General features: G+C 38.0%; 2 protein-coding genes across 2 annotated transcripts in view; both read right to left on the reverse strand.

Annotated features, from left to right (window-relative positions):
* ell (elongation factor RNA polymerase II) overlaps positions 1-12,426 on the reverse strand; it is a 53,271-nt gene extending 40,845 nt beyond the window's left edge. Inside the window, exon 1 of the mRNA XM_074635830.1 lies at positions 12,205-12,426. Coding sequence (XP_074491931.1) covers positions 12,205-12,339 — 135 coding nt within the window. The 5' untranslated portion in view covers positions 12,340-12,426. The remainder of the gene's footprint in view (positions 1-12,204) is intronic.
* A 2,806-nt stretch (positions 12,427-15,232) lies between these two features.
* fkbp8 (FKBP prolyl isomerase 8) lies at positions 15,233-25,295 on the reverse strand. Its single transcript, XM_074635824.1, has 9 exons — positions 25,145-25,295; positions 23,290-23,558; positions 22,891-23,060; positions 22,642-22,730; positions 22,185-22,405; positions 21,165-21,337; positions 21,006-21,083; positions 17,592-17,729; positions 15,233-16,726 (listed from the first exon to the last, which is right to left on the reverse strand). Exons 1-9 carry the CDS (start codon positions 25,264-25,266, stop codon positions 16,640-16,642), a joined length of 1,347 nt encoding a protein of 448 aa, XP_074491925.1. The 5' UTR covers positions 25,267-25,295; the 3' UTR covers positions 15,233-16,639.
* Between the last annotated feature and the right edge of the window lie 331 nt (positions 25,296-25,626).

Below are 25,626 nucleotides of genomic sequence, written 5' to 3' on the forward strand. Positions count from 1 at the left end.
AAAAAAAACATTTAGATTTTACTAAAAGTTCTTTGAACAGCTGTCTTCTTCAAGTAATCTGGTTCCTTGACAAAGAGTGATGTGAAAGTGATGACTCGACAGACATTCATAGCAGACTTGAAAAGAGAGCAATCAAAAAGCCTCAAGCTTCAAGATTATTTCACAAATCTTAAAGTTGTTATAAACTTCTCAAAATCTTAAACTTGACTTAAACTCACTGGGTAAAGATCTTGTAGTGTGTGAACTCTTGTTGCTGGTCTGTCATGTAGTGTTGAAACACACAATGACTTAAATACTCACAATTACAAGACAGCAAACTGTGTAGTGTAGTGTGAACTTAGCTTTACCGGACCTAAGATAAATCTTAAACAGCCATTAACATGATTGAAGCTTTGATGGAATATACTGTAATGCGTTACAAAAAGTGCCTTTTTATGTCTTCTGTAGCTCTCCCAGTGATGGCAAGACATGAATGTTTTGGTATAAATCAATGACGTTATGTGTAATAGACGAAGACTACATTGAAAAGTCTGCTTCACATTTTAATGACCGTGAAAACATTTTTTTTGGAGACTCATTTCCTGGTATTGCAAAATGAAAATCGACTCAGAATAATCTTCTCAGCAGGCCAGTGTTGATTAAAAAATACCTTGCTTCTATGCTTTTATAAAAAAAAAAAATTGCATCAAGTACATCGATTTTCATGGTAAAGAGCTGCATAAAAGCCAAGCAGAGAAGACCATTTCTACTGGTGTTAGCACTGGCTTCAGGTGAAGACGGGTAATTAGGCTCCCACAGAGAGTCAATGGTGTCTCTGGCTCATTACCTCAGTGCTGCTACCTGAATATTTTAGTGCTTTAGTATTTTAGACTTTGCCTTTTTTGCAGCTTGCCATGCTTCTATCAAGCTTTCCTACTAAATTATGCAAAGTTTTACAGATGCCTATATACTGTTTATATGCCTATAAATTACAGATATACAGTATATATGCAAAGTTCTACAGATGCCTATATACTGTATATCTGCCATTTATAGGCATATGGTTTGTCGTCTGGTCTTATAGTCTGGGGAAATTTAGTTTCCTTAAAGCGATTACCACGTAAAAAGGAAGTGTCTGACAACAGTAACAAAGATAAACACACAAAGAGAGATTGATAAATGAGGAATCTCCTTTCATAATCAAGCCTTTTCAAATACAGAGAAGCCTGCGTCGACTTAGCAGAGATTCCTTCAAGGTTCAAGCAACCTTTTAGAAATTAAGTCTGGGCATTTATTCATTATTGTTACTTCCCTTCTGAGTGATATAACATCCTCAGAGTGATGAAGGCCATATGCATGCATACAATAATATGTGCATAAATAACTTGTTCCTCTGGCTCCAGTCAAAATGTTATACTTGTAAGGTATGGCCATTTTCTAAGGGGTTCCTTGACCTCTGACCTCAAGATATGTGAATGAAAATGGGTACAATGGGTACCCACGAGTCTCCCCTTTACAGAAATGCCCACTTTATGATAATCGCATGCAGTGTGGGGCAAGTCATAGACAAGTCAGCACACTGACACACTGGCTGTTGTTGCCTGTTGGGCTTGAGTTTGCCATGTTATTATTTGAGCATATTTTTATGCTAAATGCAGTACCTGTGAGGGTTTCTGGACAATATTTGTCATTGTTATGTGTTGTTAATTAATTTCCAATAATAAATATATACATACATTTGCATAAAGCAAGCATATTTGTCCAGTCCCATGTTGATAAGAGTATTAAATACTTGACAAATCTCCCTTTAAGGTTCATTTTGAACAGATAAATGTGTGATTAATCGTGATTAAATATTTTAATCAATTGACAGCCCTGATATTTACACAATGATATTTTTGATAAATAATCATCAGCAATGTGGATGTAATGACAAAGTGGGTATAGGGAAATAATAGAACAACTAGAACAGTCTGGTAAGTCGAGAAAATGACAATTTACGATATCCAAATCAAAGACGATATCTAGTCTCCTATCACGATATCCATATAGTATTGATATATTGCCAAGCACTTCTTTGCACTGACATAGCAGGTCAGGGATTCTGCTCTGTGTGCAGGGACACCAGGTTGACATGGTCACTTGTGGCGACTCTGCCACAGGTCAGACAAACACCATGACATTTAGAGTCATATTTGGCCTTAGTGGTAATGGTCACCTCTTGCAGCGTCCCGTGATCTGCTGAAACTGGGAAGTCAGCATTCCTTAAATAACCATAGCACTGGCACAGGCTGACCAGCGCCAAGCAACAAAATCCCCACCCAGTCTCCATTACTTCCCATACCATTCCCATAGGGGTCCAGACAGGAGGTAGATTGCAGCCAAGCGCAAGAACAAAACTGACTTGGTGTAAACTGACCTCCATAGTGAAGCCTATAGCCCGTCAACACAAGTACTTAACTGAGGATTGATCTTTATCTGCACAAAAAAACCTCTTGCATCTGACTTTTACATAATCTGTTATTATGGAGAGGGTGACATTGTTTCATCCATGAAAACAGACAAATTCCAGTAATCAAAAAGGTATTACATGGTGAAGAAACCAAAGTGCAAGCTGAGAAATCAGAAGATCCACTTATAAGAATATAAACAGGCCCCCTTTCTGTGGTGACAAGGTGAAAAGCTTATATTGAGGATATCCCCCTCGTAGAGACTCCGTTCAAAGCCAAACAAACTATTTCACATCTCATTCACGTAAACACAAATGAGTTTCCGGAGAACAATTTTTAGCAAATCAACCATTCTCCATTTTGGCGTTGTCCTGCCATAATTTGACAGGTGTGACATGTTTATTTCAACCATGTCTCCTTCAAAATTACGTTCCCATACAACTAAACTGCATTCTCAATTATGTTTCGAGGGAAACATATTTTCTCTCGGATTTCACAGTTTTAAATATGTGGTTGAAGTTGTAAATTGAAACAAAACAAAAACACAACAAAACTACTTTTTAGGTTTTGTAAGAAAACATTCTGGTTTAGCTTAAAATGACTGTTTATTACGTTATTAAGCTACGGACGTAAGTTTCACATGGGACACAAACAGCGGCCTCCTGGGTGGAAGTCCTGTGTTTGTTTGACCCATCCACCACCCCTACCTGCTCCCCATACAGACTATCATTACAAACGCATTTTTCAAAAACAAACGTAATCCGTAACAAAATACTAGGGCTGTCAATAGATAAAAATATTTAATCCCGATTAATCGCATGGTTGTCCATAGTTAATTGCGATAAATCGCAAATTAACCGCATGTTTTTTATCTGTTCAAATTGTACCTTAACGGCTGATTTGTCAAGTATTTAATACTCTTATCAACATGGGAGTGGGCTATATGCTTGCTTTATGGAAATGTATATATTTATAATCGGAAATCAATTAACAACACAAAACAATGACAAATATTGTCCAGAAACCCTCACAGGTACTGCATTTAGCATACAAAATATGCTCAAATCATAACATGGCGAACAGGCAACAACAGCTGTCAGTGTGTCAGTGTGCTGACTTGACTATGACTTGCCCCAAACTGCATGTGATTATCATAAAGTGGGCATGTCTGTAAAGGGGAGACTCGTGGGTACCCATAGAACCCATTTACATTCACATATCTTGAGGTCAGAGGTCAAGGGACCCCTTTGAATATGTCCATGTCAGTTTTTCCTCGCCAAAATGTAGCTTAAGTTTGCAGCATTATTTAGCCTCCTTTGCGACAAGCTAGTATGACATGGTCAGTACGAATGGATTCCTTAGGTTTTATAGTTTCATATGATAGCAGTGTCTTCACTCTAGCTTTAAAAATGAGCCCACTAACTTCCGAAAGATTGATTGCGTTAATGCGTTAAAGAGATTAGCGGCGTTAAAACAAATTTATCGTGTTATTACGACATTAACTTTGACAGGCCTATTGCAAACATATTTGTGACACGTCCAACACAAACGTAATCCGTGACAAAATACGCTTCCTTCGAAACGTAACTCACAATGCAGTTTTTGTTGTATGGGAATGCAATTTTTCGAAGATAGGGCTTGTTTATTGTAGCATTGTTTACCTGGTATACCTATCACAGCAGGTATCTTGTCTGTGACCAAACAATCAGGTTTTAATTTGACAGCTGATTGTTAAAAGCGCTGGATGGAAGGCTGCATCATAAACTGTATCATTATATTCATTACAGGTTTTAAAATTTAAATGCAACACAGATTAAATTGCCAACCACAAGATGGGTGCCACTTTTGTGATGCACCTCCTTAAGAACGTAAAATTCATACTCCCAGTTTATAATCACAGATCCATCACCACATCACAAGATGAAAGATGTCACTTTGGCCAACAAAAGGTTTTAACATTCAAATGGGACTAATCATCTCTCACCGCAGTGCCAGCACACAAGATTTGTCACGTCATATGCAAGCTTTCCTTGACTGCCTGTGAATGTTCATTTTATATTTGAGCTTAATATTTTAGTTAAATGCTTAAGCTTTTATTTCTGTGGGCTGATCATTTTGAAACACAATAAAAGGAAATGAAAACTCTGAGTACTACTGAATCAAACTGTTAAAACACAGCGTTTTTCCGATACATCCCCAGACATAATTATAAACTTTTATCTGTAACATTCAGCTGGATGACGCTCAAGTAGCCTTACTCATTTCCTTGCTGATGTCACAGCCAGTACAAAGTGAGTCTCTGGGCTGCCAGTCCCGCAGCAGGAGCTCTAGTTCACTCTGTCCTCAGACGCTCCAACGGAGGAACCAGCTGACAGTCACGTCTCATGCAGGAAGCACTCAATACACTGAACTGCTGCTTCTTCATGACTGCTGTTGCACAATGTACTTACAAAAATGCAATAAGATATACTCACAAGATTCTTAGTACAGTAACAGTGACTATTGGAAAGCTTAACCGAATTATATTTGCATGGGCCAACATTTAGCATTTGCTTAGCGTCTTGTTCTACTATGTAGAGGAATGTGACTTCACAATGACACAGTTGAGGGTTATATACGTGTTTGTTACCAACAAAGGTGTATGATTTATCAATGCAATTTTACTATATAGAGATGCGAAGTCCCGCCCCTTCCAGTGGACCACCAGGGGACCTTTTTTTGGAAAAACATGAACGGTAGTCAACGGAGAGAGACAAATAATTCTTTGATACCGTTTGAATTGCACCATGAATCAAATGGAGGATGGAACCTGCCAAAATAAAAAAAAAGGAATAAATAAATGCATAAATAATGCAATTTTTTTTTTTTTAATTAATAAAAATAAATACATGAACAAATAAAAGGGAAAAATAAACAGAAGAGTAAATATATAAGGGAATTAATACAAAGATAAATCAATAAAGAAGCAAATTTAAACAGAAAAATCAATTAATCCCACATTCTATCAATTAATGAATGGCTACATTTCTTTTTAATATTATCTTTGCTACATTTAATGATATATTTATTTATTTATCGAGTGATTTATTTATTTATTAATTTATTTTTAATTTTGGCAGGTTCCGTCCTATATAGAATCAAACATATAATGTTTGTCAATTTAAAACATAATTTTGCAAGTCAAGAGTCGTGTAAGTGACGTCTCTCTCGCTGAAGCTAGGGTACTTCTGTGTTTTGTACTGGGATATACTCACACAAACATCGTGTCTCCCTAATTCTTTTGCTTCCCAGCTGATAAAAAGACCAGGAGTCGCTGGATGAAACACATCAGGTAAGATAACGTTTCATTTGAGCGTGGTCTTACCTAGTTTAGCTAGCTAGCTAATGTTGGTGACGTACATTGTGCGAGACGAGAGATGTAGTTCACTGAGCGGTCTCACACAAAACTAAATGATACTACGACAAACTGACTTTCTTAACTTGCAATATTATCTTTCAAATTGACAAACATCATGTGGGATTCATGACGCAATTGAAAAGGGATAAAAAAAAATATTTGTCTCTCACCGTTGACTACCGTACATATATTTTCCGAAATAAGGTCCCTTGGGAAGGGATTTTGGCTCTCTATACTGGCCTGGATTTTAGCTTCCTTATAAAAGCAGATACCTGCCAGAGTTTACACATTTTCCAGTCAAACAGTAGCAAAATTGGGGTCATAAACATTACACGCTTTATCTAATTACATCCTTGACCACACCACAACTTTTACATTGAAAGGCGTGTGTCATTCTGGACCTCTCTTCCTCTTCCTTTACCGACTTCCCAGTTTACCGCTGCTGTTGGGCGCTAGCCAGTGTTTGAATTATGAGGAAGCCAGATGGGCTCAGCTCCCCTTAAAGACGTACTGAAATCAATATAAGCTCAAGTTTAGGGTGGTGTCGTGTGTGATACTAGCCCTTAATTTTATTAAATTACATTTCAACCCCTACAGTGGTTAGCAACCAGCTGACTCTCGCCAGATCTAAGTTGGTAAGTAACAGAACATTAATGCATATAGCTTGAATTTCTCCCACCGAGCCCGTTTGTTTCTTTTTATTTGGTTAGGGTATATATTTCCTGACCTAATGTTAAAACCGAGAAAAACATTAAACATGTTAATCCATCATGTAACAAACCTGATAACCATCTGACCACATTTTTCAGTGCAAACATAAGAAGTAGGGCTGTCAAAGTTAACGCAAATTTGTTTTAATGCCACTAATTTCTCTAACGCATCTTGTGATTTTTAGGTTGAAGCAGTTTTAAAGCTAGAGTGAAGATCCTGGTATCATATGAAACTACAAAACCTGAGGAATTCATTGGTACCAACCATGTCATGCTAGCTTGTTGCGAAGGAGGCTAAATAACGCTCCAAACTTATGCTAAATTCTGGCGAGGATAAACTAGCATGGCCATTTTCAAAGAGGTCCCTTGACCTCTGACCTCAAGATATGTGAATGAAAATGGGTTATATGGGTACCCACGAGTCTCCCCTTTACAGACATGCCCACTTTATGATAATCACATGCAGTTTTAGGAAAGTCATTGTCAAGTCAACATACTGACAGCTGTTGTTGCCTGTTGGGCTTGAGTTTGAGACATGTTATGATTTGAGCATATTTTTTATGCTAAATGCAGTACCTGTGAGGGTTTCTGGACAATAATTGTCATTGTTTTGTGTTGTTAATTGATTTAAAATAACACATTTATACATACATTTGCATAAAGCAAGCATATCTGCCCACTCCAATGTTGACAATCTCCCTTTAAGGTACATTTTGAACAGATTAAAAATATGCAATTAATATTTGAATCGATTGACAGCCTTAAGAAGATATTTTTTCCTAATCTGACTTTGTGCACATGTGGTCTGTGTTATTTGAGGGGCTTAATATATTTGCACTGCTCTGTGGTCGTATTGTTGGGCTTTAATTGTCTTTGAATTTCAATACGTTACTGTTAAATATGCAGCGCTCAGTCCGTGTGACTGAGGAGTCTCCTGTTTGTATTTAATGTAACATACACACATGCAGCACACCTGTGCATGATTACAGTGTGTCAGATGGGCGGTTTGATGTATGCTCATCATCTGTGATCGTGTGAAAATACGGTGAGTGGGCTGAAACAAAAACTGTCAACAGTCACGCTAACAGCGCGTATGTGCCTGTGTGGTCCTCATTTGTGTCTGATAAAAGAGAAACTACACTGTATTGTCATACGTCAATAACATGTCTGTTTCAATGCATAAAGCTTACTAAAATAGACCCAATCAAAAGCATCAAATTTGAGATCCCATCTCCCACACTGATTACCACAAACCCTCACAAACAGCCAAATGTGATGCGAACACTCGTGGCAGCTAAGGTGCAACTTCTCAAAAAAATACTGCTCTGAACTGAACCTTCACCACGAACCAAGCACCCACACAGCAATATAATGCAAACATTTGTTTACTCAAAAGATCTGGTCAAAGTGTGAGTAAGGGTTTTAACTCAAATGACAGGGAACAGGTGAAACGGCAAGTAAGCATACAGTGAGCAACACAGCTTTAGTGGGTAGCGAGTCTGCAAGTCTGTACAAGAGGCAATTGTCAATAAAGGTGTATCAAACTGTAAAACATGATTCCAACTTGCCTCTTTCATCATTCATGTATTAAGCCAACTCCACCAATAAAAAGCCCAGCAGACAGAATTCCTGTTTAACATATCTTGAATATAAAATTGCCTTTGTGGATGTGGAACAATGGTGCTTAAAAACTGGGGCAGCGTTCTGCTCTTCAAGGAAAGCCCTGCCAATAACAACTCCATTGAGCCCAAGATGCTTGAAACAATCACACATGTATCGTAATGCCTCCAAAATAACTTATTCTGGATCCCAACCACGATAAATGAAAGGCAGTGGTAGAAAAGCTTTTGGATGTATCTGCTTTTCCATGTTTTATTCAAAACAAGAATCCAATTTTACCTGACATTAGCCCTGGAAGCTGATAGATAGTTTGCATAAGAAATATCCAGTTTGTGCAAGGACACATTAATCAAGGCCAAGTTTGGGGTACTCGCCAAAAAGAGAGAAAGCTATCCTGAATCATCAGCAATGCAAGTTGGATGCAGCAGTACAAATATCCCTGGTTGCATGCTTAAGAGAAAGAAAAAAAAAAGTCCTCTTCATCTGATATTTCAAAGAAGCTTAACAGTTTATCAAAAATCACAACTTAAACCTGGGCAGAATATTTTTGGCATCATTGGGCAAAAATTCCATAATACCCTTTTAGGTAGACTTTGGCCAATCACAGGTCATTTGAGAGAGAGAGAGAGAGAGAGAGAGTGATAGAGAGAGAGAGAGAGAGAGAGAGGTTGTCAATCATTCGTGAACTCCGATCAAACTAGGCAGCGCAGTTACTGTAACGTCTATTTCTCGCGTTAAACATATTCAGAAGCATCTTGTAGTGTACTGTTTAGCTGTAAAATGAGAAAGTTTGCTCCCGCTGGCGGGAGGTGCTTGGTATTTCCTCAACTAATCTCAACAAGGCTGCCAGGTCACAAACTGTTACAGCCAAACAGTATACTACAAGATATTTCAATTGAGGCGAGAAATAGGCATTACAGTAACATAATAGACGGGAGACTTTGACCAATCACAGGTCATTTCAGAGAGAGAGCGTCCCTATTGGATGTTCATTCAACAGAGGTAGCTGTCAATCACTGGCAAACTCCGATCAACCGGTCAAACTAGGCAGCGCTGATCAAATATGAATCAATATTCTGTTACTGTAATGCCTATTTCTAGTATAAAACCTATTGTAGTGTACTGTTTAGCTGTGAAATGAGAAAGTTTGTCCACCAGCCGGAGCTAACTTTCTCAATTTACAGCTGAACAGTACACTAAAATATGTTTCTGAAAACATTTTAAGCAAGAAATAGGCATTACAGTAACAGAATATTGATTAACATTTCATCAGCGCTGCCTAGTTTGACAGTTTGATCGGAGTTCGCGAGTGATTGACAGCTTCTCAGAGACGGCAAGGCTCCAGGTCGGCTCCGATTGGTTGTTTTCCTCCGGTCTGTGAAATCTTCCCGATGCCATTAGGAGCACCGGAGGACACAGAGGCACATGATTTTTTCAAATTACCCGTCTCGTGCACTACTGTCAGGATATAGTGATAAAAGTAGTTCTAAAAATAACTTTTAAAAAAAATCATATTTGCTCCAATTCTACCCACTGCAGCTTTAATCAAGGCCAAGTTTGGAGGACTAGCCAAAAAGAGAGAAATCTATCCTGAATCAATGCAAGTTGGACGCAGCAGTGCAAATATTCCTGGATGCATGCTTCAGACAAAAAAAAAGCATCCTCTTTTCATTGGGTATTTCAAAAGCACAAAACACATCAAATGCTTTTTATTGCAAACATGCTGCAACCCAACCAACTACATCACTAAAGAACAAAAGGCACTTTAAAAAACTTGCAGAGATTAAAATCTTTGCCAGTGTAACTACTGCTACAATTATTTAATTTTAATAATTACTTAATAAAGAGTCGCCCTATTATCTTCTTCAGGTTTAACAAACAAACTGTTCCAAACAACTAGTAGTCACCAATTATTACCTGCCACAATTTTTATTGTTCTGACTTTTATCAGCTGCTGTCCTGTCCTGTGCTGTACACACAGCCACTGAAGCTGGAGATAAGGCCCTTTCCCTCCTGGCTTGCCAGCTTTTTTCCCTGTCAAATATTTATAGAAGCTGAAACGTTAGATGGCCAACATCAGACTCCTAGACTCTCTCCACACAAGAAGCAACAGCAGAGCCATTTCACAGAAACCAAACCTCTAAATCAAACTCATTTAAAAACTAACTACTGACAAGAAAATGTATTGAAACCACCAACTTTGATGCACTTTCTAAAGCTGTCAAGTGAAGCCTTTAATGGCAGTGAGGGGGTTGGGGAGAGAGGAGAGGAGATGGCCATCTTTCATGTGAAATACTGGGTACTTTTCCAAATTATTACTCACCGTGTTGTCATTAGATACTCATCCAAGGCTTTCTTTGACTGAACAACCAAAAACAGGGCTTTTATATTTTTATATATATATATATATATATATACACATATACATATACATATACATATACATATACATATACATATATATCCAAGGGTAACATTAGCTAGCTGTTATATGTGTGTGGGCAGCTGCTGGCTAGTTTAGCTTACTAGGTTAGCTTACTAGTTTAGTAGGTTAGTTTACTAGTTTGGCTTACTAGCTTACTAGTTTGGCTTACTAGCTTAGCTTACTAGTTTAGCTTACTAGTTTGGCTTACTAGCTTAGCTTACTAGTTTAGCTTACTAGTTTAGCTTACTAGATTAGCTTACTAGTTTAGTAGGTTAGTATACTAGTTTAGCTTACTGGTTTAGTAGGTTAGTTTACTAGTTTGTCTTACTAGCTTACTAGCTTAGCTTACTAGTTTAGCTTACTAGTTTACTAGTTTGGCTTACTAGCTTACTAGCTTAGCTTACTAGTTTAGCTTACTAGTTTACTAGTTTGGCAGGTTAGTTTACTAGATTAGCTTACTAGTTTAGTAGGTTAGTATACTAGTTTAGCTTACTGGTTTAGTAGGTTAGTTTACTAGTTTGTCTTACTAGCTTACTAATTTAGCTTACTAGCTTAGCTTACTAGTTAAGCTTACTAGTTTAGCTTACTAGTTTGGCTTACTAGTTTAGTAGGTTAGTTTACAAGTTTAGCTTACTAGATTAGCTTACTAGTTTAGCTTACTAGTTTAGTAGGTTAGCTTACTAGTTTAGTAGGTTAGTATACTAGTTTAGCTTACTGGTTTAGTAGGTTAGTATACTAGTTTAGTAGGTTAGTATACTAGTTTAGCTTACTGGTTTAGTAGGTTAGCTTACTAGTTTAGTAGGTTAGTTTACTAGTTTAGCTTACTGGTTTAGTAGGTTAGTATACTAGTTTAGCTTACTGGTTTAGTAGGTTAGTATACTAGTTTAGTAGGTTAGTATACTAGTTTAGCTTACTGGTTTAGTAGGTTAGTATACTAGTTTAGTAGGTTAGTATACTAGTTTAGCTTACTAGTTTAGTAGATTAGCTTACTAGTTTAGTAGGTTAGTATACTAGTTTAGCTTACTGGTTTAGTAGTTTAGCTTACTGGTTTAGTAGTTTAGCTTACTGGTTTAGTAGGTTAGTTTACTAGTTAAGTTTACTAGTTTATTTTAGCAGATTTTTTTTTTGACAGCTTGATAAACTTTCTGGAAACATCTTGTACACGCAGCAGAAGTTGGTTCAGTTGAAATGAGCCATTTTGTGATGGTGAGGCAAGTTAACAACAAGTTAAAGCTGTTGCTCCAACTACAACAAACATTCAATGAAATAAACTACAAGTACAGTGGCGAGCAGAGAGCTTTGACAAATGATGACCGAGTAGACGGTGTTCAACAGTCGGGTCTTTGGGGGTGTATAGCTACAAAACAAGCTAACCAACACCAGGAGAGATACTATTGACCGTTAACCATCCGTTAGAGAGCCGTTAACCAGCCGTTAGCCAGCCGTTAACCAGCCGTTGGCCAGCCGTTAACCAGCCGTTAGTCAGCCGTTAACCAGCCGTTAGCAGACAGAGTGAGAGGACGACTGACCTCACTGTCTGTCACAAGCCTTCCACCGGACACACACACTTCTTCAACAAAAACCAACAAAAATGTCACCGTGTAACCGACAATGTCCGTTTACCTTGCCGCCCTGGTAGCCCTCGAACGCCCGCAGTGCGCTGTCAGTGAGTTTAACGTGAAAGACGGAGACATTGCTGCCGTTGCTCACTCTTCCACAGGACAGTCCGTAGCACTGCTCCTCCTTCAGCGCCGCCATCTTGCTACCGTTCCCACCACCACCACGCGCACGGACGCACTCTCTCTCTCTCTCTCTCTCTGTCTGTCTGTCTCTCTCTCTCTCGCTCTCTCTCTCTCGCTCTGTCTGTCTCTCTGTCTCTCTGTCTCTCTCTCGCTCTCTCTCTCTCTCTGTCGTAAACCGAGTAGAGAAACTCCTCCGGTGCTGCTTCTGCTTTTCAATGAATATTCAACGAGCCCGGTTACTGCCGGTGATGAAGTCACACTGAATATCACCCTATATAGTCACATGTGTAATAGAACTATTTACACTTCAGCATACATATTATTATAAAGCAGTATTAATAAAGGCTCTTGGTATTGTGATTAAGTTATATTATAAGTCATGAATTGGAATAATAAAAAAATAAAACTAAATAAAAAAACATAAAAACAGATAAATGGACAACATGTTGAAAAGCAAAACATGAAGTCACACTGAATATCACCCTATATAGTCACATGTGTAATATAACTATTTACACTTCAGCATACATATTATTATTTATTTATTTGCACATATATAATAATAATACTAATAATAATACTAATAATAATAATAATAATACATTTATTTATATAGCACTTCTCAAAACAGATGTTACAAAGTGCTTCATAAGACAATAAAAGCAGATAAATAAAGTAAAATATATGGTAACTGTTAAAACAGAACATCAGACAATAAAAGCAGATAGAGTAAAACAAATATGGTAACTGGTAAAACAGAACATATCAATAATAATAGAAGTGGTAAAACGGTAGGACAATATAAAATATAGTAATATATATGTATATAATATATATATATAAAACTGCACAAAATCCAGTCAATGAAAAAAAAACAAGAAATGTGTCAGGAGAAGTCATGAAGCCACAGGCTTATACAAAGGAACCACATAACCCCAGTAGAAAAAAAAAACAATAACAAAAAAGGAAGAAAGATCTAAACTAACATGATTTTAAAAATACAACAAAAATTAAACAACAACAAGAAATACACAAAATGGGCAGAAAAACCAAACCAAACAGTGGAAAACAATCCAATAAAAACAATGAAATACATAAAAAAAAAAACAGTACAGAAGAAAAGAAAATATATCTAAACATATCAAAAGATAATTAGACATCATTAATTAAATGTGATGATAATTTCCTTTTAAAATGTTCTAAGGATAACAAGCTCTTGATAACATGTATTTTTCAATTATAAAGCAATTCATTTTTATAATTTTGCTATTATAAAGCAATGTTAAAGGCTCTTGGTATAGTGATTAAGTTATATTATAAGTAATGAATTGGTATTCTGGATTGACAACAAATTTATATTTTGATAAGGATAATTATATCAGTAATTAATTTATATTTCTGTATGACACAGATTAAAGGTAATAATTATAGTTAGAATAATTATAAATAATAATTATAATTATAGACAAATTTAGGAACATTTAATTAGAGTATATGTATGGCTCAATAAGAAGCTGGTTGATAATTAATAGTTGAGTTATGGAGAGAAGGGGTGGAATTAAATAAGTTTATACTTCTCCAATTTATTTTTTTACGCTTTTCATTGTATGTAAATACTACTTGTTTCTGGCTGTCCACTTGTTGGTATGATCATTCTTTTTCTTTATTTTATTTTTTTTTGTATTCTACATGTTCGAAATACATTTTGAAATGAAAAAAAATAATGAAAATGAACTATTGTTAACTAATAATCAACAACTTTTACTACTAATACAGAGACAGCGCCTTAATAATTATTTGTATTTATTTTTATTCTTACCTTTTTGTAATTATATGTTATTAACGGGTGACAAAAATATACATTTGTTCACAGCTTTTAAGAATGGGCATTGACATCAGTGACGCATAGGAAGTGGGAAACGATAGGTCATCTGATGACGTCAGCGAAACGTCAACGTCTGAAAAAAAAAAAAACATAACAAAATACCAGCTTGGGGAAAATCCAGAGAAGTTGGGAATGCCCAGCTGTAAACGTGCAAGTATATCTATTGTTTATGTCTTGAAACAAGATAATTGTTTAAATAGGGTGAATTAGCCTAATGAGGGACATTTGTTTGCATTTCAGATTTCTGGGTGATATAAAGCCAATACATTAAATCCAAAGCCAGTACCACTCCTGTGTGAGTCCTGATCAAATCCCCCAAAAAGAAGAAGAAAATGCAGATATCACACCCATAAAAGAAATGGTAGATATATCAGCACTCTAATGCTCAGTTTTCTCAGACAAACCTTGATTTTCTAATGTGGGACCCTGAAAAGTCTGTTAAAAGGTCTAAAAATCACCTTAATTAATGTAGGAAACACTCAAGGCTAATTGTGTAATCCCATGTTCAGTGATTTTACCACTTATGTTATTGCTCTTATAAAACCTAGGCATATGTGTGGATGTTACATGAAGAATCGAACAACATCAAACAACAATAAGACTATATAATACTACATATAACTAATAATAAATAAATAAAGAATAATGAATAAAAGTTAGAATAAAAGAAAGACATTAAATATCAATAGCCTAATTGATTTTTATTTGTTTGAGGAAGACCTACACCCACTGGAGCTTAGGTGTCCCACATTAGGCAGTGTCCCGCTTTACGGCAGCTCAACCTAAAGTTTCTGTACAAATATGGATTTTAATGGAATATGTCTGTCTGGAAGAGATATTACCAATCAGCACCTTTATTTTTCAATCCTCCAAGGCCAGTTTTATAATGCATAAATGCCATAGATCACCCTGTATTCACTGGTGGAACTGGAAACAGTTAAAAAAACAAAAAAAACCACTGGATATTTGTTACTGATGCTTACACTGGCAGATATTGTGGCATGATACAAAAAGGAAACTGTAGTTTGATAACAGACAAATTTTATTGTGATGAATATAAAATTAAATACAGGGAATGCTGGGAACTTTCACGACCACTTCGTTTGTCACCAACTCTTAAGAGTTTATGCAACTTTTGGCTCTGTAGGCCGACCATCTATACTCTGAAGAAGCCACAGATTCAGTGATGACACATTAGAAGGAAATTATAAAAAAAAACAACAGTGGAATAAACACCCAAAGCAACATCATGGAAGGAAAACTTCACAGGCAAAACATGTAAGGGACAAAAAAAAAATAAAAATACACACCCAACATTGTATTTGAAGTGTCATCCTTCAACATTTGGTCTTAATCATCAAAAAGTGAGGTATAATCGACTGAAATTTAATAAAAAATAAGCTCTCCTTCAGAATTGTTCATAGCGACATCACTGAGAAACTAGGTACCATTCTCTGTCCTTGTATACACAAATGACCAAGAATATAGAAACCCCCCAGCATTGATGTTCATGTTATTATTGTTTGTTGCTGTTGAGTGTCAGATAGGCGTTGATTCAATTACATGGTACTTTGTGAGGCTGCCGTTTGTTGTATTTTAATTAACTGCTGTTGTTTGGGAGGTGTTTCTTATACTTTAGCTCCTCCATATATTTAAATGAGGTGGATACAATTTTAGGAACACCTTTCAGTATAATATCATAAACTCCAGCCTCAAACATAGCACTGATTCAACACACAAACAACTTCAGCAACAACAGCTGACTGTTGTATTGCATTACATTATACAGGTGTTTCTATTTTTCTGTCCACTTAGCGTACGAGTAGTCTCTAGAAAGGGCGTGAAAGCTATAGCACACAAGCCAGATGCTTTGCGTGTGGACCTCAAATAAAAGAGCATCTGCATTAGTCAACATGAAGTATTGTACCATAACTAAAACAAATCACACATTCTCTCTCGGATAGGAAATATTAATTTAACTGCACAATCTGACGTTTTAAAACTATAGCATAACATAGAACCGTATCACAATAGCTATTCTTAATGGGAAAAATATTCTTAAATAGCTCCTATCTGAATCTACAGTAAATTATTTTACATTTCGATGCTCAAAATAAGCAACATTAACTACCAAAGACACAAACAATGGCAGCAAAAAAAAGACAGTGTCTGGCAACGTGACAGATATGCATACACATTTATAAGGTTGGAAATACAGTTCCCATATGCAAATATTGATGTTTTTTTTTATCATTTGTCACATATAGTTCTCAAACATAGCAGAGAAAGGAGAGTGACGGTGAAGAGGCCACTGACCAACTGACATTTCCACCCCCGTTTGACCAGAGGTCAGAAGGCACTGCCAGATGTGCTTCTGTTATTTAGGTTCACGTTGCAGGGGCTGCTTGGTCAGGCTCATCACATGCTTGGTTCAGTTTCTAGCAGCTATGACAACGGATAATGCTACACCGCCGATGGCTACTGCAGTGGCACCGAATAGCCATTTCCAGCTGAGACCCTGGGGAAATAAAGGGAACAAAAAAAAAAAGGAGTATAGGAGGGATGTTAAAGAGATAGTTTGGGTGTTTTTGAAGTGGGGTTGTTTGAGGTACTTATCCATAGTCAGTGTATTACCTACAGTAGATGGCGGTCGGCGTGACCCCAGTTCGGAGAAACAGACAGGAGCACAGACACCCGAGCAAAGCAATACAGTGCTTTGGACGGCAGAAAAATTAATTTTAGCCACCTCAAAGAAAGGCTCACCTAAAAAATTGATATCCGTTTAAATGTACGCTATAATTAAAATATTTTCACCACTTTAACTTGCCGTCAGAAAGCCCTTTCCTTCTCCTTTCCGTGAACTGAAACTCATCTATGCTCTTTCCAAAGCCAGCAGGCTCAGATGACAAAAACAGTATAGATACGTTTCACTTTCAGATCAGGTCGCCGTCGGAAAATATTCTAAATATAACGTACACTTAAATGTTTAAAATTTTTTTTAGGTGAGCCGTTCTTTTAGGTGGCTGAAATTTGCTTTGCTCCGATGTCAGTACACCTGTCTGTTTCTTGACGCTGGGGGCACGCCAGCCGTCATCTGCTGTAAGTAATACACCTACTATGGATAAGTACCTCATACAACCCCACTTCAAAACACCCGAAATATCCCTTTAGGTAGGTAGAATGACAGTCAAAAGCTCAAAGCAACATCTTCATGTGTATTCAAATATTGGTACATAAGTGACGCTCCTTGGTTATTATCACACAAAGGCTCCCTTGATGATTACATACATATCACTTTAAAAATAACTAATGTAAGTGTGCGTGAGCATCATGTGATGATGGACAGAAGCTGTATTCTAACCCAAAACGGTTTGTTTTCTCACCCATGAAGACTTGGCCCGGTGTTTCTGTGAACTGCTGCTACCAGCGGGGTTACCCAGCATCTTCTTATACATGGCCTGCTCCGCTCCTCGCTGCTCCGAATTCTTCTTCACCAGCTTGGAGAGCTCTGCGTGGATCGTCTATACAGAGGAGACAAGACAAATAGGTTGCTGCAGGCTCCAGTTCGACAATCAAACCCCTCTCTACTCTACCAATCCCAGCTATCCTAACACAAGGGGGGCAAAGTCCTGCTACTGTATAACAACCTAAGACTGATTTCCTTTTTAATGGGAATGTGTCAGGATGACAATACCCTTACATCAACAGACACAAGTGCTCACCAAGTGGTCTAAGCATGAGAAATTACAAGAAGGCTTTTCAAAAGATCATTTTTCTTCGATCATGATGGACGGATGAAGCATTCATTAAACACCAGAAAAAAAAATATTGATACCGTTCTTTGTTGTCTTACAAGAAATCACAGGCTTGCATCACAAACATAGCCTTTCCATTTAACCCGCACACAATTCCAGGATATGGCCTCAATTATTGTTCCAACGTTGTCTCAGATCTGAGTCACTTCACTGCCCTTAAAGCTGCTGAGTGACTAAGCAAACCAATGCTTTCAGAAACAACTAAAATGTTTATGCTTCAGAAAGAATAATGAGAATGCCATCACATAGAGTTTACAACAATGTTCACTCAATAGTAATATTTGAGGACAGTCTTCCTACAGTGTTTCCCTTAAGTTGACTGCTTTGGGGCGACAGATTGTTTATTTAACCCAATTACCTTGCCTGATATCAGACAGAATTGCCAACTCGTTACACTTGGTGGTGTAGGTAGATTCAAAGGTCTGGACCCAGGCAACCACCTACCACCACTCCAAATTCTGTTCTCAAATTTAAAGGGGACATATCGTGAAAAACTCACCTTTTCAGTGTTTCTGCACATACATTTGAGAATTTAGAGTGCCTACCAACCCACAAACTATGAACTAAAACAATCCAGTCAGTTCTTTGTGGGCTGTCTAGATCAGAAAAAAATTGATTTAACAAGCCATTCAGATTTGGCTCCCCTTCCTATGTCACATGCACGCTCATCTCTGTGCAGATTTATTGAGTCTGAAGAAGAGCTGGTGCTCGAAACATTACTAACTAAGATGTGCCAATAAATTGCACTTAAAAGGAAGCTACAGTGTGCGGAACTTCTTCTACATTTTTCATTAGAATATATCTCCCACAGTTTGAGAATTACCTTTGCAAAGGTGCACCATATTTTTTCTAGCAAGCCAATCAGAGCAGACTGGGCTTTTTCAGGAGGGGGGGGGGCTTAAAGATGCAGGTGAATACACTACAGGTATATTCATACAGACAGTATGAGAAAAATAATGTGTTTTTGAACATTAAAGCATGTAAACATGTTCTAGTAGAAACCCAAAATACAAGAAGCTGAAAATTTCATGAGCATGATATGTCCCCTTTAAAGTTTCTTTAAACATTTAACAGTTACTTTTCAAAATCCTCATGAACCACTCTTCACATCAGCATAAATTAAATCCGCTGCACAGCACTTACTTAGAAAGAAAATATGTCAGTTTTAAAGCTGGTTCGCCTGTTACTTTCGTTGTTTCCTTCTTCCAAAACAGTGGTGAAGAACACCAGGAGCAAAAGCCAGCAGTTGAGTTTTCATTAAAACAAAATGATGACTGGTGTGATAACTGCATGCCAAATTAATCAGAGCATACAAGGTCAAACTGCCTCCTATGACCGCTTGCTGATAAGCAATGCAGCATTTAAAAGGCTATTTTTTTTAATAGTGCTTACTCCACATAAAACTCAACAGGGCTACAGTACATCACTTCAAGAAAACTTCACAGAGAATGAGGGCATAACAGCATCACCAATCTGTTTTAACTGAATATTCTCTGGTCTTGCTCAGCTCAAAACACAAGAACACCGAATTCGTCAGCACGTTAGCGTGCCGTTCATTACCGAGCCAGTTTGTTGCTGGTACCGCCAACGTTATCTTCACTTCACCTGTCTCTCCTCCGTGTGTGTGTGTGTGGAGAGCCCTGCACTCGGTGAAACAGGAGAGCAGAGGATCCTAATGATCGTGTGAAATTTTAGGAGCGGCGCTCACAATTCTGCAGCGGCGGCGCATGAATATAGCGGAAACACTGAAAGACATTTGTGGGGAATGCAAAGTCGGTGTCAGTGTCTGTGCAAGTCTCTATCCTGACAATTTGTCTGTTCCTATCAAAGGCTAAGAGGAAGCAGACACATTTACAGCATGTTGTTTGAGCAGTTGGCACCACTATTGTGCAATCAGCTACACACCAAAATGACACAACCCTAATTTGTCCCCAGGGCAAGGATTAACCAAGCTAAACAAATAAACATCCCATACTCTGAGTCTTAACTGGAACTGTATTGCCTGCGTGTCATCATGTCAAAAAGTAAACAAACCACTGACAAATAAATCTTCTCGTCAATTTAAATTGAGGATAGAGGGCGTGAACAGCTGACACCAGTGTAAAAAATGCAGACAGCATGTCGGTCAAAGCTTAGAGAAGAGAGAGATAGATCGTCATCCTGTCACTCCATGACGCCTGCTTCTGTTTAAGACCGCCTCATTGATTATAATGGGAGCGTTCTGGTATTGTCACTGAAGCACACCCACTGTTCCTGCTGTTAGAACATGAGGTTATTTAAGGACTCTTCATTATTATTATAGCACTAAGAGGCAAGTTCAATTTAACATCAAAACAGCCAATCTCACACTACTTTAAAAAGGAATACATCACTGTAAACATACACAAGGTTGACAGCTATGTATTGACATACACAAAGTGCATACAATCTACAGCATGCATCTTATTTCAGATGTGAAAAGATTCCTAACTACACACAGTCCCATTAAAACAGCAATCCTCCGAAGATGCACTATTGCATAAATGTAATAGTACATTATATTTACGCTGCTCGTGCTGGATGAAAAAAGCTTAAGTGGCGGCCAGGCCATGTGCTGTTTGACAGATTGGTGTAGGACTCAAGTGGGGGATTCTGGGCATGAGTACCACACTGCTGCAGCTCACAGCGAATCCAAGAAGCCCACGCACTGAGCGGAGTTCTGTCAAATGGCCTTGTGTAGCCAAAGAACCACATCTACCCGACGTATAAGCAGGAGAACAGGAACAGTGACTAGGTATTAGATATGGCTCGGGTGCAGGGCAAACCTATTTAAAGCAACAACATGAAAACAGATCCTCTGAAATGATGAATCAGCAGTCCACCTGACCTTGCACTACAAACTCAGTGATTTGATATTTTACCCAATGACGCCATCTACTGGTCAAAAGAAAGAACGGACATTTTTCCATCAAAAAATTACATGAAGAGAGAGGCCTCAAGTACCTTGTTGCTTGGTTCCAACTTCAGCGCCTTCCTCAGAGTTTGAATGGCTTCAGTGTATTCTCCTTGCAAGGCTAGTACCTTGAGTGGAAACACATAAGTTTAAGAAAACAATCTATCACGGACTAACAGAGAAAGAGAAAGAACAAGGGCGACGTGTACCTTGCCCATGCGGAAAAGTGCTTTTATGTTGTCTGGCTGGTGTTCCAGTGCTGAGACGCAGGATTTAAGTGCTGCGTCATAGTGGTCCAGTTTCAACTGAGAAGCAGCCATGTTGTTTAAACACTTCACTCTTACGTCCATCATCTCATTCTCCTCCTCAGGACTAATGTCAACTGCAGCAAAAGAAACCACAACGTAAACAAAGAGTTAAAAAAAACCCAGTAAAACAAGTATCATGTCCATCAGTGCATCATTAAAAAGACTTAACATTAGTTAAATCTATTCCCTGCCTCTGAGGCGGGGTAAATCAAAAACTTCTGAAAATGCATGATCAAAGTAAGCATCAGTGCGATACTTCCCCACCTGGTAGATCTGCCCCTTCGTACGAAAAGGCCTATAAATGCCACCATAATGCGCAAGGTGTTTGGCATGCAGTAAGTACGCCTTCTTGATTTCTGCGTGTCATTTGTACGCCATGTATCCTGTACTGGCAATGTAAACGCATCCGCGTATAAATGCTACGGTAAGAGTTAGTGACTTAGTATAAAAAGCGAGAACGTAACTTATGGTGTGTGTGTGTGGGTCCAACAAACACCAGACTTTTAACCAGGAGACCTGTGTTCGAGACCGTTGTTGACCGGTGTTTTGTTTTGTTCGTTACATTAGTGACTATTGTGACGTGTTTTCTGTGGTTGTGTTACATTGTTTCCGTACGTGTTTTACATAGTTTACTTCCTTATTTTAAGCCCAACCATGGCCTTTCCCCTTACCCTAATGAAGTGGTTTTCTTGCCTAAACCTAACTGCTGACGTTTGCGTGGTGACAAATAACACGCGAAAAGCAACGTACAAATGACACGCGAAAAAGGCTAAAATGCGTACTCCTGACACACTGAATGTCCGTGTAATGTTGTGGTATTTATACGCCTTCCCGTAAGACCGGGTTGGGTTGATACCCCCTAAGCCCAATACTGAGTGAAAACCTTTTCACTGAGTCTTGACTCCCTGGCCTGCATCTCACCTTTAGAACTCGACTCTGTTATCTGCAGGGCAATGCTGTATGAATTCACAGCAAAAGCGTAGTCCCCACGCTGATAATGAACGTTGCCTCTCTCTCTCTTATTGCTGGCCAGCGCAATCTTTTCTGTAGGCTGCAGCAGCTCCAGGTCTGGGGCATCAGTAGCCTCCAGCAGTTCCACTTCTAGGGACAGCTCAGCTTCAGAGGGAACCTCGGGCTCAAGACTGGAAAGATGAAGAATAAACTGTCAAGTTCAGGAGTTAAGTTTATAATAGAAATCAATCACTAAATTAGACACAAGGAATTTCAACCGTCACACGTCCCAGTGAAAGTATGTCACAGAAGGGTTCAGAAAAGAAAAGCTATGCTTTTTTGTTCAAATTAAAGAAAGGAAATTGTCATCATCATGAAAACGGCAGTTTATACAGCCTTCAGCGGTTAGATTAAAGCACGTCCGTACCTCCCCCGGGGACCATATGCATATTTTGCATCAGTCTCGATAAGGGCCTTCTCTCCCATTTCCATGAGCTGCACTGTGAGATCCAGAGCCTGAAAGGAGAAAAATATATTCAGATTAAGATACTGATATATACAACGTAACACTAACTGCTGTCAGTAGGATAAAGCAAATAATGCATAACTTGTTGTGACACTGTGAAATCACTCCATTTTGTCTTTTGAAAAAGTATGTCAAATTGTCTATTCTTACATGGATGACGTCTCCATCTCCGAGAGTGAAGGAGAGGTCAGGCTGCTCCTCTACAAGTGTCCCGTCCTTCAGGGATGTTTTAAGATTGATCTTTACATTCTGTCCTTTCTGTGGTCGACTGTCTCGCCCTTCCCCTGCCTCCAAGACCTTTTTCTTCAGCTGGTCATTACCTGGAGAGACAAACACAATCATATTAATTTCAGTCAATTACAGTATTGATCACTTCCACTGTGGAGCAACCACAAGTCAGAGGTCTCGCTAAAGGGAATCACAACACCTAGGGCTGTGTTGCACAAGGAGGCTGCTCATCAATATTAATATATAAACTACTAAAACACTTTCTACAAGAATATAATCTGCAACAATCTGACATGTTACCATGGGGCGTTTGTCACATACCTAATACATCCAGCCATTCTTCCACTGGACCAGGAGGGTCTGAATCTGTGTCTGCATTGTTCTTTTCAGACTCATCTGTATTTTTCCCCTTCCCACCCCCGGCATCTTCCAGAGGAGGGGGGTCGTCGTCAATATCTTCTTCATCTAAAACCTCAAAGTCCTCCCCGCTGTCCAGCAACGAGGTTCGTCCGTTCTTCTTCACCGATGGCGCAATGTCATGGCTATCAGAGGCGTCCATAATCTCCTCTTTATCAGTCATTGGTAGAACACTATGAGAAAGAAGGTTAACAACATAAACAAATGCAACTTTATTGACTTCTTAAAGTGGCAATCTCGAAGATTTTCATTTAAATTAATGTCTGTTAAGTCACTATCTTTAGCCAAATGAGGTAACACAATGGTGATTGAGCCTATGGCCCACTCAGTATTGCAATGTTTATATATTTGCAGTATCATGAAATGGGTCTGTGGTGACATTCCCAAGAAAAAAATGCTGTTGTATACACACAAAAAATGAAACTATGCACACAATTCTGAAAACTTGAAGCTCATGTATATAGAAATATTCTATGCTATTTCTATTTCTATGTTCATGTATCAATGAAAAACTCCAAACTTCTAAACTCTGAGCACAATTCAATTGCTTCCACATACTTAAACAATCCAAAGAATTAAAATAAAATAAAGTAAAATAAATAAATAAATGAATTTAAATCAAAATAAATGTGGTGAAGGGTGGTAGGAGGTCAGGGAGGGGGAAGTGTGTTGTATGGGTGTGTGTGTATGTGCTTAGAGAGATGACCTGGGTCAGGAAGACAAAGATACAAGTATGGGGTTGTAGAAAATGTTTTGTAATATTATGAGAATAAAGTCATAACTTTACTAGAAAAAAATTGTAATATTACAAGAATAAAGTCATAACTTTACTAGAGAAAAGTTGTAATATAACGAGAATAAAGTCATAATATTACGAGAAAAAAAGTTGTAATATTAGGAGAATAAAGTCATAACTTTACGAGAAAAAAATAAAATAAAACGTAAAATTACTACTTTATAATATTGACTTTATTCTCATAATACAACGACTTTTTTCTCTTAAACTTCTGACTTTATTCTCATAATATTATGACTTTATTCTCAAAATCTCATTTATTTATTTGTTTCCCTCTATGTGGCCCTAATACTCTGTCGTACAGGGATCTACCTTTTAATAAATGTGTCTTTTTGGAGTCTTAGGGAATAGGTTATTTGTTCCATGTGGTACATTTCCCTTCTCAATCCATAAAGCAAAATTATATTGTGATTAACAGAAGTCAGTAATAATGAACGTGCTGCTAAAGACATGCAGCTAAATCCAAAAGACAGATGGTGATTTTTAATGGGATATGTATGAACAATGGTGATGTGTTTTGTTTCTTTTGTCTGATGGGTCTTGCTGGTCTGTCTGTCTATGGTAACAGTATGTCTATTAGATGTGTACTTTTTCTCAAACTGAGCTGGATGCAAAATGAATTTCAGTGCAAACTGACAATAATGTTGTATCGTATCGTGTCCAGCTAGTCACACGTTTCCAGAAGTTTCTGACAAGTTGCAGCAGCTCTCTATCTCTTCTAGCTGCTAGCAGCCCAATGCTAATGCTAATGCTAACAGATGTTATGACAATAGCACACTAGCATTGAGCTAGCTGTAATCCTTGCTAGGTAGCTTAGCATAGCTAGCTAATGTTAGTAGACATTAAGAGGCTGTTTGTATCTTGTCTTGCTATGAACCGCTGCTCACATCGACTTCAGATATATGTAGTTAGTCAGAGCGTCATGTATGATACAGCATTTAATCATAATAAAGTGTATCTTACCTTGAAGCAGTGTCAGTGTAGAGGCTTGTTTTGGTCCTGGAGAAGCTCCCCTTCAGTGTGGTGAAGTCAGTCTGCTGTTGGAGATCACGGGACCAGTGGGACCCGGATGTGATGCTGTACATCTAGGTCAGGGGTCAGGGGGTCAACAACCTGCAGCTCTGGAGCCACATGAGGCTCTCCAGCTCTTCTCCAGTGGCTCCGTGTGGATTTATAAACATGGAAATTAATAACTGTTTTTTTGTTGACATTTTCATTTTTATTTATCATTGTTGTAGGTCTATGGTACGATGGTACGACAGAGTATTAGGGCCACATTGAGGGAAACAAATAAATAAATGAGATTTCGAGAATAAAGTCATAATATTACGAGAATAAAGTCAAACGTTCATGAGAAAAAAAAGTTGTAATATTATGAGAATAAAGTCAGAAGTTTAAGAGAAAAAAGTCGTTTTATTTTATTTTTTTCTCGTAAAGTTATGACT

The sequence above is a fragment of the Sebastes fasciatus genome, chromosome 5, assembly GCF_043250625.1.
Source record: "Sebastes fasciatus isolate fSebFas1 chromosome 5, fSebFas1.pri, whole genome shotgun sequence".
Lineage (NCBI taxonomy): Eukaryota > Metazoa > Chordata > Actinopteri > Perciformes > Sebastidae > Sebastes > Sebastes fasciatus.

What these genes read in the sequence shown, in the direction of transcription:
- fkbp8 (XM_074635824.1), bottom strand. Translation starts at nt 25,266, where the DNA reads ATGTACAGCATCACATCCGGGTCCCACTGGTCCCGTGATCTCCAACAG. An exon ending in GAGATGGAGACGTCATCCAT is followed by an intron (nt 22,731 to 22,890) that starts GTAAGAATAGAC and finishes TTCTCCTTTCAG; the next exon opens with GCTCTGGATCTCACAGTGCA. An exon ending in AGTTGGAACCAAGCAACAAG is followed by an intron (nt 17,730 to 21,005) that starts GTACTTGAGGCC and finishes TCCTCTGTATAG; the next exon opens with ACGATCCACGCAGAGCTCTC.